This window comes from Electrophorus electricus, chromosome 7 (genome assembly GCF_013358815.1).
Source record: "Electrophorus electricus isolate fEleEle1 chromosome 7, fEleEle1.pri, whole genome shotgun sequence".
NCBI classification, from domain to species: domain Eukaryota; kingdom Metazoa; phylum Chordata; class Actinopteri; order Gymnotiformes; family Gymnotidae; genus Electrophorus; species Electrophorus electricus.
In genome coordinates this window covers 25,394,765-25,408,816 of record NC_049541.1, presented here as the reverse complement: position 1 = coordinate 25,408,816, position 14,052 = coordinate 25,394,765, and the positions used below count along the sequence as shown (strand labels likewise).

At 44.1% G+C, this 14,052-nt stretch overlaps 1 protein-coding gene across 2 annotated transcripts; it reads left to right on the top strand.

Annotated features, from left to right (window-relative positions):
• The first annotated feature begins 456 nt into the window (after positions 1–456).
• afg3l2 (AFG3-like AAA ATPase 2) lies at positions 457–9,395 on the top strand. Of its 2 annotated transcripts, none has more exons than XM_027001235.2 (17): positions 457–659; positions 1,360–1,459; positions 1,548–1,628; positions 1,759–1,889; positions 2,167–2,319; positions 2,408–2,482; positions 2,801–2,922; positions 3,353–3,626; positions 3,824–3,961; positions 4,960–5,113; positions 5,780–5,887; positions 5,986–6,111; positions 6,394–6,504; positions 6,663–6,778; positions 7,212–7,412; positions 7,892–8,086; positions 8,702–9,395. In XM_027001235.2, exons 1-17 carry the CDS (start codon positions 567–569, stop codon positions 8,942–8,944), a joined length of 2,421 nt encoding a protein of 806 aa, XP_026857036.1. In that variant the 5' UTR covers positions 457–566; the 3' UTR covers positions 8,945–9,395. The 2 variants fall into 2 exon arrangements, with proteins under 2 accessions (XP_026857036.1, XP_026857035.1); XM_027001234.2 differs by having other exon boundaries at positions 2,798–2,922.
• Positions 9,396–14,052: the final 4,657 nt, after the last annotated feature.

The window sequence follows — 14,052 nt, the reverse complement described above, 5'->3', positions numbered from 1 at the left end:
GAATAAATTAAAATACAAACTCAGCTTTGATGTCAAATTTAGATTCTTGAGTCTTAGTAAACACGAGTAGGTTAGACACGAATGGCAAACGGTGTGAATTCGATTCAAACAAAGAAAACAAATGAATCAATCAAATCAATATTGTTCTTAGTTCATTTAATACGCCAGCGATCATATGTCTGATTAAGTACATTACCTAATGGTAAATACCATTAGTTGCTTTATGATTTTAATAATTGGTGTTAATTGATCCCTGAAGGGTTACGGAATTTTGAAAAGAAACTAAATGTGCTTGTGTTCAGTAGAAACAGAAGAATGAGTCCGCTTTAACGCGTCAATTTCTTCTGAATTTAAGTACAAACCCGATGCTTGTTGTGCATATAGCGACCTACATTTCAAGCACATGATGAAAATGAAAACTGTCATCTAACGTAGCGCCGAAGAGCATGCCCCGGAAGTGAATTGTCGACATTCACCATGGCTAAAGAAGTTGCCCAGGGTCCGAGCTTTAGACATCTAAAGTCCTAGTTTCAGTGTTGATTTAAACCCAGTCGCTTTGTGCCGCGATGGCACACAGATATCTCCGTCTCTCCAGAGGCTGCATGAACCTTGTCCGCTTTTTTCGGCCTAATTTCGGATCCTTAAATTGCGTTCGACTGGTAAGGTGCAGACCTCTTGCATGTTATGGCAGACGGCTAACTGACCTAATGACCTGTAACCTAGCAACTCCTGAGTCTTTTACACAGCGTGTTGTATCTTATATGATTTATTTCACCTTTACCAACACTGTTGTACGTGGTTGCACTGTTACCCTTGCTGTACAACGGTTTGGCTCAAATGACATTTGCTAAGCTACCTTGGTTAGCTGGGATAGCTAGCCAGGTAGCCAGCTAGCTACGTTACTAAAAACAACAGTCTGGCGTTAGCTGTCAAAACTGTCTTGAATGCTCCTTTCGTTAACCTTAGCTGACTAAACTGCGTGTGTTATGCCACTAACTATTCGGGTCTGCAGCGTGGTCTTGCTTTGACAGTGTGTAATAACATTGTGCTTTGCATGGAAACCTGGCGGGCTTATCTTAATAACCTTGGTTACATTCAGGTTAGCATAGCTCACTGGTGTTGGTCAAAGTAACGAGATTTGGGCAGTTATTATTGTTGAAGAAATACGTAGTGCTGTAATCTCTTCGTTTAATGTTTACACAAGTGAGATTATTAAATTGGCAGTGCTACTGCAATGGCAGGTGGTGTGCATGTCCCCAAAACGTGGGTTTTCTCGTTAACAGCAACAAGTTGGCCTCCCAAGAGGCCTTACCATGCGTAATCATATGAATGTGTGTCTGTTTTGCATGTGTTTTACAGGTATCTACACAGAGTGAGGCTCGGCAAACTCTTGACAGAGGAGCTCTGCTTTCCCAGGTCTTGGTGACCTATAGAAGGTTAAGTTCTAAACCTCCAAAAGGTGTGTGTTCTTTACATAAGAAAATGTATATTATTTAGATGTTACTGTGTTTGTTACATTGGTCTTTTTTCCTCATGTGTTTTCTAAGGATTTGAGAAATACTTCCCAAATAGCAAGAATGGCAACTCAAAGAACAGTGAGACCAAACTGCCCAGTGCAGAGGCCAAAGGTGACGTGGTTTCTGTCATTTTTAGAGGTCACAGCGGAATTACATTTGAATCCACAAATGCTGCTAGACGAACTCTGGGCTTTAAATAATATGCAGATGGTTCACGATCCCTGTCTCTGTTTAAATACAGAGGCCAAGCCAAACAGTGCCCAAAAGCCTGCTGGGAAGTCTAATGCCGGAGGTGGAGGAGGAGCTGGTGGAAGTGGAGGCAGAAGGGGCGGGAGGAAAGAAGACTCCCACTGGTACAGTCGGCTTCAGAAGGTTTGGAAAATGTCTGTGATTGAGAATGATGGCCTTGGTCGTTGTCCTTGTGGCTGTAGAAAATTGCTGTGGATGGAACCAGTATCTTCCTTAAGAAGCTTTTATTTGTTACTGATGTAGGTAACCACATGTGAGTGATGTTAGCTTATCTTACCTATTCTTTAAATTACATTTATGTAAACAGTTGAGAATAATGTGACCATTTGTTAAAAACAAATTTGCTAAGGGCTTTGATTTAAAAAAATATATATTTTTTTTAATTACTGCACTTTTGTAGGGTGAATTTCCGTGGGATGACAAGGATTTCCGTATGTATTTCCTGAGTAGCACAGCTTTCTGGACATTTGCCACATACTATTTCTTCTTCCGGGATGGAGGGAGAGAAGTCACCTGGAAGGACTTTGTGAATGGTTACCTGGCAAAAGGAGTTGTGAGTTTGGAGTAACTGCCTTCGTATTGGGAGCTATATCAGTTGCAAGCAGTGCTTTAGAATTGAGGGTTGATTTGTGTCATTGCAGGTTGACAGGTTGGAGGTAGTGAACAAGCGATACGTGAAGGTTGTGTTCCCTCCAGGGAAAGTACCTGTAGATGGGGTGAGTGTTACTTTGCTGTAGATTTTCTTTTGAATATTTAAATGAAGAGATCTGAAAAATCTTTGTATCTATAGTAATAAGTACTAAAAGAGACCTCATTCAGAGGTATTAATGTGGATATCCGTGAAGAAAAGAGTTTTGATCAGTTGGAATGATTTTATTATCTGTCACCTGCTTGTGCGTGGCATCATATGTAGCTAATGTCATTAGCAGTTTTACTGTTTTCAGATTTATTCTTCTGACATAAGCAGTCAAGTGTATAAGACTTCAGAGCACAGTTCACTAACAGTGTTCAACCCTCCCCTCCCCAAACAGCAGTACGTGTGGTTTAACATTGGTAGCGTGGACACATTTGAGCGGAATCTGGAGACAGCTCAGCTGGAGCTGGGTATAGAAGGAGAGAACAGGCTGCCGGTGGTTTACTCCACCGAGAGTGATGGGTAAGATCAGCTTCCCAGACAGTGCACCACATCACCATTATCATTACCAAGGCTGCACAATCTCTGCTTTGTAAGCCGTTAACGGCAATATCGGCCTACTCGTATTGCAAAGGGCTCTTCTGTGTATATAAATAAGCTCTGGCGTCAACCCATGATGTTCTGTGGGTGTATTGATGAATCTGGCATTCACATGATCCAAATAATTAAATAATTGTGATGAAAATGCCAAATGCCAAAATTATTGCTACATCATATCAAGCTTTTTAATATATTGTAATGCACAGTGGTACTATGTAGTAATGTAATTGCAATGTTTTATTATTGTCCATGTATTGAAGCCATGTTCTTAACACATGATGGCGTTCGCCCCATGTATGTAAGGATTAAGACAGGAGCAGAGCCTAAGGAATTTGTGTTTTGTCCTCTGCAGCTCTTTCCTCCTGAGCATGCTGCCCACCGTGCTCATCATCGGCTTCCTGCTCTTCATGCTCCGGCGGGGTCCTGCCGGCGCAGGCCGTCCCGGGAGGGGCATGGGAGGCCTGTTCAGTGTCAGCGAGACCACTGCCAAGGTCCTGCGTGACGAGATCGACGTCAAGTTCAAGGATGTGGCGGGCTGTGAGGAGGCCAAGCTGGAGATCATGGAGTTCGTCAACTTCCTCAAGAACCCAAAGCAGTATCAGGACCTGGGGGCCAAGATCCCCAAGGTAACCAGCCTGCTTGCAGGCTTCAGACCAGAATGTAACACAGTGCCATTAGAGCGCTGATCAAAATGCTAATAATAACTAAACCAAGCTACTCGTGCCCAAACGGTCTTCATTTGGTGTTAACCCTATTACCATTTTAGGTGAATTTTTCCTTAAATGGAGTAATTAGTGCTTAAAACTGTCTACCACTGGCTTAGGGCGCCATCTTGACTGGACCTCCTGGTACTGGGAAGACTCTGTTAGCGAAGGCTACTGCGGGTGAAGCTAACGTGCCCTTCATCACTGTGAATGGCTCTGAGTTTCTGGAGATGTTTGTGGGCGTTGGTCCAGCCAGGGTAGGTGAACTCGTACCCTTCGTGGCTTTTAAAACCAGCCAGCTTTACCATGTGCCTTTTGGACCCAAGCTGATCACCCAATCATGACCATTATCCACAGCCCTTCTGCAGAGTTTGGATTTCACCCGGTCCAGCTAAGACAGAAGTACCAGAGTGTGTTGGATGATTTTTGTAGTTGAACTGTGCTGGACGGTAAAACTCGAGGAGAGCAGCGGGAGTTATGTGCTGAAACGCTAATGGCATGCTTTATGTTGCTGGTGCTGTTTGTTGGATGATTTGCCATGATGTGTTTGTGCCAAACGCACTCCGTCACATTTCGGTTAAACACTTTGCTTTCTGTCAAGAACACGAAAGCTGTTTGCCACATTTCGGCAGTATCCCCTGGGAATATTTATGCATGCTTAAAATGTGACCCATGATAGACTTTCTTGAGCAATGGCTTCCTTCATGTCACCATTCCAGATGTGCTAGACAACAGCCTAAATATTCCACAAATCTATCATGCCATGTGACACGCAAGCTTAGGAGTGCTCAAATGCAGTCCAGTCGGCTGGAGTCTAGCACATTTGATGCATCTTGTCCTTTAATTACCATGTTTAGCTTGTCTTTCTTTTTTTTTTAATTAGTATGTGTTTTAGCAGAATTGTAAATGTGTGTCTTCAAAAGTAATCGACACTAAGTTGTTAATCATTAAAATCTTTAACCAACAGGGGTTTACCATGCATTGCAAGGCACATCGTGATTGCAGCAATAGGGTCGCAATATATTTGATCCACATCATGGTTATAAATCACAAAGTTATAAGCCACGCCTCCGCCTATTCATTTTGTCAAGTCTTTGAAATCTGTTTGATTTTAAATATGCCAGGCTGTGGAGAGAAATGGTCTGAACAAAACAGCCTGCTGACTATAAAACTCTTGTGCTTTAGTGCTGACATCTTTTAGTTTGGTTTAAATAATTCTGTCTTGTGATTGTATGTGACTTTTGAATTTCTTCAGGTTCGCGACCTTTTTGTTTTGGCCCGTAAAAACGCTCCCTGCATCCTCTTCATCGATGAGATCGATGCTGTGGGGAGGAAGCGAGGCAGGGGCAACTTTGGTGGGCAGAGTGAGCAGGAAAACACACTCAACCAGCTGCTCGTGGAGATGGATGGTGCGTGTCTCCGGCCTTCGCTGCATAACAAACACGCTCGTTCTGTAAAGCTGTCTTGCTGGTTGGCTTTAACACTGGTTCCCAACGCTGTGCACCAAACTGCCAGCATTTGTACAGCATTCATGTTCAGTCAGATCGTTCAAAGATGATGGGGTCTTGGTCAAAGTACCTGTACCTTACATTTTCTTTTAATTTATTTATTTTTTCTTGATGTTACGTTTGTTTGATATGTTTCAAAAGCAGTCATAATTTTTTTTTACGACCATTTTCCAACCTGTCTTTATCCTTTAGAAGTAAACAGACTTTCTGTTAAGATGGCTATTAGATAGGTGATCTCCATTGTGATTGGCTACTCTTTATTGCCTTGTTCATAAAGAATGTAGAGCGGAAACCCTGAGAACTGAATTGTAAGCGTGCAGGGCTAAGCTACTGTAGAGGGTGAGAAATGCATTTGTTCTCATGACATCAGAGAAGTAGTCATCAGAACTGGCCGTGTTTGCAGCTTGGAGTCCATACATGAACTGGGGGGAATTAACGATGTGTTTTGAAACTTTTAACAATATTTACAAATCACTTCAAAATTCTTTACTTCAACAAAGTGAAAGAAATTCAGTTTTTCACAATGGTGCCCCTTTAATATTGCCGGATGCTGTTCTTTCCCTGTAGGGTTTAACACTGCCACCAATGTAGTGGTCTTGGCTGGCACGAACAGGCCAGACATCCTGGATCCAGCACTGATGAGGCCTGGGCGCTTCGACCGTCAGATATACATCGGTATGGGGCCTTTTTCTCCAATGTTGACAATGAAGCAACCTAAAGATGGGACTAAGCTTGTTGACCAGTCGCCTGCTGCATGTTCCTCCACGGTGCAGGTCCTCCAGATATCAAAGGACGGGCTTCCATATTCAAAGTGCACCTGAGACCACTGAAGCTGGATGCAGAATTGGACAAAGAGACACTAGCCAGGAAAATGGCAGCCTTGACTCCTGGCTTTTCGGGTGAGGTGTTGTTTTTTTTTTTTTTTGTTTTCTGTACACAAATAAGAGTACTTTGGAACAATAATTTGTTTATTGCAGTATTGATTATCATTTTTTAAACTAAAATGTAATGTCAATTTAATATAAATGAGAAACAAGAAATACCTGTTCTGAATCTTTCTAACAGCAAACTAAAACATAGGAATTTACTTATTCCTTATTGATTCAGCTTTCAATAAACTCCTGTCAATAAACTCCTGCCTATTCCTGTGTAAATTAATGACCACTTCCTCCTGTGGCCAGGTGCTGACATCGCTAACGTGTGTAACGAGGCTGCCCTTATAGCGGCACGCCACCTCTCCGACGCCATCATCCAGAAACACTTCGAGCAGGCCATCGAGCGCGTAATCGGAGGTGAGCGCGTGAGGGACGTCCTTCACGTAGCCGCGGGAAACTCCGTGTTCTGTCTCTATGGGGGGAAGAAACCAGGCAGTGACTGTTTGTGAAACTCGCGGGGGTATAGGAATGTGAAAGTGCAGAGTTGCTCAGATGGCACGTGGGGGCGTGTGCAGGTCTGGAGAAGAAGACGCAGGTGCTGCAGCCAGAGGAGAAGAAGACGGTGGCGTACCACGAGGCCGGGCATGCCGTGGCTGGGTGGTTCTTGGAGCACGCCGACCCTCTGCTCAAGGTACATACCAGCTTACCCCTACTCGCTACCCCTACTCATCTGATTCAACCCATTCCCAATTAAATCCATTTCTTACTTCAGCACCTTGGAGAGTGAAACTCTGGTGCAGTGTTGCCATTCCTTCTACCACTAACTAGGGTCAGTCTCCAGGCTGTCCACATTTATGCTGTGTCCCCACTTGCCACAGCGCTGCAGCAGGTATTCATTGTTCTTTATTGTCGGAAGCAGGCATGCACAGTTCTGTGACGGAGTAAATGTGTGTCGCCCTGGGGACTGGACAGGGAAGCACTGCTACATTCATTAGGATACTGAAAACATGGTCTGATTCTAAATCAGCAGACTTTGACATCTCTAATAAATGTGTGCTTCGGTGTGCAGTCCTGGTCTGCTCTCTTGCGTGCTGTAACATTGGGACGGCGCACGGTTCCCGCAGGTGTCCATCATCCCGCGCGGGAAAGGTCTGGGCTATGCGCAGTACCTCCCCAAAGAGCAGTACCTGTACACCAAGGAGCAGCTTCTGGACAGGATGTGCATGACCCTGGGCGGCCGCGTCGCTGAGGAGATCTTCTTCAGCCGCATTACCACCGGGGCGCAGGACGACCTGCGGAAGGTCACCCAGAGTGCGTACTCGCAGGTGGGGCCAGGTTTGAACCTCTTACGGACATGAGCATTGCCGGAGGTGTGCTTGGGTAATATGCAGGATGACTAAACATAGACAGAATTTTCCCTGTATATGTTACATGAGGTGATTATGAGGCCAAAAGCGACAAGCTGTTTGAAAGGTTTGGGAATTATTTTAGCAGATGAAAATGGTGTAGGAACCGACAGTGGACATAATCTAGTTCCAAAAACTAAAATTTGTGTGTTGCAAACATTTTAATGCTACTACTGCCCTTCGATCATAGTAAAATATCGTCTTGCAGTCAAAAGTGGAAATTTTCACATCTCTTCTAAGGCCATACTATATATCTTCTGAAGAACTTGTACGATATTTAAAAATCATTTAATTCACTCATTGAAGTTTAGAGGGCTAAAGCCATCAGCCATCATATGGCTGGTTTGTAGAAGTGTGCTGGTCCCTGAATCATGTCCGTCCTTGCTGGTCTCTCACAGATAGTGCAGTTTGGCATGAATGAGAAGGTAGGCCAGGTATCGTTCGACCTCCCGCGGCAGGGTGAGATGGTGCTGGAGAAACCCTACAGCGAGGCCACGGCACGTCTCATCGACACAGAGGTGCGCATCCTGATTAGCACGGCCTACCAGCGCACGATCCAGCTCCTGACGGAGAGGAAGGCCGATGTGGAGAAGGTACGAGGGATCCTGGAAGAACACAGCTGTTTATTCTGGTACTGGGGTTTTATTGCTAATGCGAAGGCTGAGCAGACCAAGGCAGGTTGCGCCACAGCAAGCGTGCCACAACATTCTTCCTGTTTTCAGTGTATTCGTTAGTGTTAGCTTAGTAGGACAGCCCGCCACTGCAAGTGGATTCTAAAAAAAAATAAATGCTGGGGCTAATAGAAGAATGTCTACCAGGCACTATTTTACCAGGCTGATAAAGACCAATGTCGTATGTGGGAAGTCATGAATTGAGTTTTGCGTACAATTAATTTGCTTTCCGCTATGTACATTTACGGCATTTGGCAGAGGCTCTCATCCAGAGCGACTTAAAGTGCTTTGTCATTTACTCATAGAATGCCTCCTGGCCAGTACAGTAGGTTAGAGTCCAAGATGCCACTGAACTAGAATGCTGTTGAAATCCAGGGATCAATGCTGATGCCTAGAAGTGCTAAACGCAAAAGCTCCAGCGATTAGTGCACTAAACAATAAGTACTAGAGTTTCAGTTAGTCAACATGGGCGTAGGATCAATGGTCATTTAAATATTCCACAAATGGATGAGTCGTCTGTCTGCGTTTGACCACCAGGTGGCGCTGCGCCTGCTTGAGAAGGAGGTCCTGGACAAGAACGACATGGTGGAGCTCCTAGGCCAGCGGCCATTCGCTGAGAAGTCCACGTACGAGGAGTTCGTGGAGGGCACGGGCGGCATGGATGAGGACACGACACTCCCTGACGGCTTGAAGGACTGGAACAAGGAGCGCGGCGCTGAGACGGAGCAGGGCACAGACGAGCAGGTGGCGCGCCAGATCTCGGGTGACGTGCCGTTCTAGATGCGGTCCGTCCACCAGAGGGCAGACTTTACTGCCCCAGCGCTCCTTTACAGGAGACGGGGGGAGATCACGGAGCCATGGTGCTGCCCAGGAACGGGAACGAGGTGGCTCTCTCAGCAAGTTCGGCTGATGGGACCTTTGCGTAGGATATCACTGGGTGTTTGTGTGGTGCTGCCAAAGACAGGGCTGTAGAGAGATGCTGGGGGTGTGTCATATGTATCCGTAAAATCTTCCCAAGCCTGGAGCAGAGGGCACGCTCCAAGCTCGATGTGGTATCATCACGTTACTGCATTTGCTGTAAAGTCAATATGTAAAAGTCAAACAACAAACGCTACAGCGCTCTTGAATTTTCAGTGTCTACATTTTTTTTTTTGCTTTTTGCTTCGATGAGCTTGAAGTGTAAAATTGAAGTATGAATGTTCTTAAAAATAAAATTGCGAATATATATATATATTGGACAACGTACGTCTTTCGTTATCTCGCGGAAACGAAGATCTCGTGCTTTCTATGGTTTTTTTTTCTTTGGTTGCTGCGCTTTGTTTGGTTTTTAGAATGCTTTGGGAGGTCGAAGAAAGCTGATTGCTTATAGGGACGGGAGAAATATGAAGTGAATAACGACTTGACGGTGGAAAGGGCACGAAGTCATCATGCATCTGCAGTTTGCATCGTCGTGCGTATCCTTCACCTGCACTCTGCGCTAAAGTGACCAACGCGCTCCTATTTGACCAAATTCCTCAGGCGTAGTTTGGTGAAGGGTCAAAATGACAAGGTTTCCTCTTGCCCCAAATTAACGCAGATGTGTTGGATGTCCAGATTCTGGTCGTTTTAATTTTTCGCCGTAGTGACGATGCTAACGTAGCTAGCTAACGCTTAAGGAGAGCATGTCTGTGGCTTGGCTAGCAAGCACTGCGCAAACCGCATGCCGAAATCATGACATGATAAAGCGCGAATAACAAGGAGACGGTGGTTTCTGACTGTTGATATGTACATCAATTACTGTGCTGTTTTCAACAACGGTCAAAACAAACGTAGCTGCCGGTTGAGGCACATACCCGATGATTTGGGGGAACAAGTGCAAATTAAAGCTCCTCTATAAAAATAAAGCACAGTTGTAGACCCCTAACGTCAGGGTTGATTGAATTTGGGGAAAGGCAAACGGTGTACATCTGCGTTCTCGCTGAAATCCTCCTTTAACTCCTGTGTCTCATCAGACGTTATGCACTTTTTCTTTGTGACCTTGACTTGAGTTTTGCTTAATTGATTCTATAAAAATGGGTTCCGCTCTGATTCTGAAACGGTTCGTTTAGTTTACGACCAGCGGATAAGACTGGGCACATGCAGCGCTCGGACTTTTCTACTTTTATAGAAATTTCCACTGAGCTCGGAAATTTTATTTATTGCACAGTGCGCTGGCTAATGTAACGAGCATCGAAATACATAAATTTACAGTTTCGAGCCCATATCAAATTTTTCAGGTTTGGAAAGCATTGCAGCTGGATTCTGTAATATTACATGTATATGTCAATTTTGTGCAAATGGTTTTCAGTGTACGAATAAATGTATATGGTATATTGACAAAAGCTTGTTGCTTGTATGTCGCCTGGTGCCAAGTCTTCTGTAAGTATGTCTTGGGCAAGTGGCTGGCGATCTGATGTCATGTCTGATCTAGAGATCAGACTTTCCATTTTGGTAGTGTCCAATAGGGAGTGCTCCACAATTTAGGATTATGTCTGGACCTTGGGCAACATGACTTAGACCGTGGCCACACATGAGGGGAGTGGGGGAGGGGGAACAAGGAAAGCTCAAAACAGTGACGAGAAGTTGTATGTCACCCAAAAGCACATGTCTAATGGTGTCATGAAAACACGTGTTGATCGGAAATAGATGCCCCCCCCCAACCCCTGGCCCGTGTTTCATAGAGGCGCGTTTCTTGCGGCACCAGTGAGAGTGGCATGATTCATCAGCCAAGGAGGACATCCACATTTAGCCATGAGAGACGGGAGAAGGGTTCCCTCACCGCAGCCTCTGACTCTGCACTGAGGGGATGCAAATCCTCCCCACTCCAGCAACCAATGACATCACCTGGCCCCAGAAATCCTGCCTCAGTAGAGTCTCAAATGTGGTATTGGCTGTACATGCACTCAACCCCCCCCTCATGAGAAGTTTGTGAACTTTATGTGGGTTTCAGTTGTCATCTGTGCTGTTTTAAACCCTTTATCATGGAGGCAAAGTAAAGATTAAACTGGATTAAGTCACGCTGCTGTGGTCTTGGGGGATTAGTGTTGCCATTTATACAAGAGTTCACAGAGGTGCTTTCAGTCCATTTGTATTATGACGCAGAATAAAAGGTATCAGGGGGCGGCTTCGGTTGTCTTGTGCAGAGTTGTTGCCAACTGTTGATTGATCATAAGTGCGTGTTTGTGTGCCTTACATCACTGTCTTTATGATGCATCATGGGTCGAAGTAAGAACTGTTTACTGCCAAACTGCATTGTGATGCTGAATAAAAAGTCTACCACGGGGGGCCTCTTCATTTGTCTCTTATAGAGAGCAGTCTTAAGCTGTTTGTGTATCTTATATAGGTACCTTTTTAAAGGGCCTGTATCCTTCATTTTTCTTTTAGGTTTTCCCATGGTGTCTACCTGCATTTGCATGGCGTTATGTTCCAAAAACATAATTCTTCCAAAAAATTAATTTGTTCAATTTCTCTTTATGCCATAGATTCTTAAACAGGCTATTTCCTTTACAGCACCTTTTAATATAGATATAAGATAAATCAGCTCTGTTCTGATTTGACTGCCCTGTATTATGCCTCATTCAAAACACATACATATCTTCAACACACCTGAGAACTTAAGTAGGCAAAGCCAAACTGCTGTAGGCTGAATAGGTGGAAATATGCAAATGAGTTTGTTCTTGTGACAGAAAAATGGTGATTTCAAAATGATCTGTTTTTGTATTTTAGATATTTACAATATTTACATATTCAAACTTTTTTATTTCAAAAATGCAAGGGAAGTTTAGTTTTCAACAATAAGGGTCCTTTAAGTTGTCACACGTTGAAGTTAGTCGAGGGCTGACGAAGTTACCTGAGGCTGTTACTCATTTTGTGGCCGATGGTAAGAGACTGCATAAGCAAGGACGAGGATGTATATGATTCCCATAGCAACTGCAGAGGCAGTCTGAGGTGAAGGGGACAAACATGACTTGGGCTGAGTCATCTGCGCTGATCAAGGACCCTCTAAGCACTGCATGTGATGAAACAGGTAGGGAGCGTCATAGGCGAAGGTAGAATACAAGCGTTGGAGTGAGAAGGGGAGAGAGATGGAGGGATCCCGCCTACCCAGCTTGCTATCAGTACGTAGGGTCTGACTCAGAGGAAAGTAGCAGTGGGTGAGGACTATCCTGCCAAAACTCACACGCCACCTCCTTACTGTGTCTTACATCACCATCTCTCTCTCTCACACACACACACACACACACACACCCATCAGTTGTACCTTAATGTGATGTGATTAAAATGCACGCTACCTCAGAATCTGTGGTCTTATGGGTGTAAAGGTGAAGTAGACTCCTTGGCTCTATGACTGATTCTAACTACAGAATATATTTTTTGATGCCTTGACTGAAAGGTTTTTCAATGGATATGGTACAATTAAAATATGATCAGTTACAATGCTTGCACTACCTCAAACAGTGTCTCACTTGATTTCATATTTATCTTTTCACCTTTAGTGTCCAGAGAGGCTGAAGTATAACAGCGAGCAGCAATTCTGAGGGTCAAGCCTATTATAACAATGTGGCTTTGAAAATAACATCAAAAAAGAAAATCATTTAGACACCTCCACTACATTGCTGGCAGGATGTGACCAGTCATGGCTGTTAAATTTAAACTGTCCAGAAAGGATGTTGCCTGGGATTCCATTGAAACTGAGCAAGCTACTGGAATGGAGTATCCTTAATGGAGGACCTGCAGGTAGCCTGAAAGAGGAGTTATTCAGCCATATTGGACTGTGGGAAAAATTTTGTCCCACATCAGTCCAATGTAGTAAGACCCTCATGGCAGTTTTGATTGACATGCTGATAAATATGCTACTTATAAAACAAAGATAGTGACTTCAGATCAAATCTAAGATTTGCTCTGGTGTTGTACTGGACTCAGAGTCCAGCTGCTCAGTTTCTTTGTCCAAGGAGGAACTGGTGTTCATGCCTTTGATAGGTTATCTATCGGACCTTTTATCAAAAATCTGTATGTGCACTAGATTGAAAACTTTGAAGTATTATACGACAAGAAAACAATTAAGAACGGTATTTGCAACATGATGCGCAAAAAGAAAGCTGTGCAATACATAACAGTGAAACACGTGAGGGAAAGAAATGACAGGGACACTTATGCACACACACACACGCACGCACGCGCGCGCGCACACACACCATAGAGAGCGTGTCAGCGTTAGAGAGGAGCCACTGCAGTCAGTGGGACGTGTGATGGCACCGTATGCGTACCCTTCAGAAATAGCATGCTCACCACACGCGCACGCACACAGACACGAGAAGTCACATCCACTGCCTAGGCAAACATGAGGCTGCACTAAGAATAACGAGGGGTAGAGTTAGATGTAAGTATGATCCAGCAGAATGCTGCGTCCTTCTGCACTTCTGAACATCATATCCCAGAACAGGAGGGGAGGGGAGTTATCCACGACAGCACAGCACCGAGAGACCTTTGAACAGAGACACATTAGGGATTAATCCTACTTATATAGTGTAGTAGTAGCGTAGTCTGTAGTTGTATATTAGCAGATGAAAGTTGGCACATGCTTTATTAAAGACATTTTGAGGAATGTCTGGCAAAAAAAAAAACTATTTTGAGGAATGACTAAGCAGATTTTGGATTTTGCTAGGTTAATGTTTAACAATACATTATGTTGATAGAAAACGATACCCACTAATAACCTCTCAACGCAAAGTTGGGCACAATTGATAATAAATAAGATGAATATAGTTACAAAACAAGAAGATATTTTTACTCTAGTCCTAGTATCAGTATCAGTTTCATAAACCTGGATATGGGCTTGTTTCTTTTTACTGAATGACATGTGAGTGACA

Coding starts and splice junctions, on each gene's coding strand:
- afg3l2 (XM_027001234.2), top strand. CDS start 567: ATGGCACACAGATATCTCCGTCTCTCCAGAGGCTGCATGAACCTTGTC. Junction 2,483..2,797: donor GGAAAGTACCTGTAGATGGG/GTGAGTGTTACT, acceptor CTCCCCAAACAG/CAGTACGTGTGGTTTAACAT. Junction 6,779..7,211: donor ACGCCGACCCTCTGCTCAAG/GTACATACCAGC, acceptor CGGTTCCCGCAG/GTGTCCATCATCCCGCGCGG.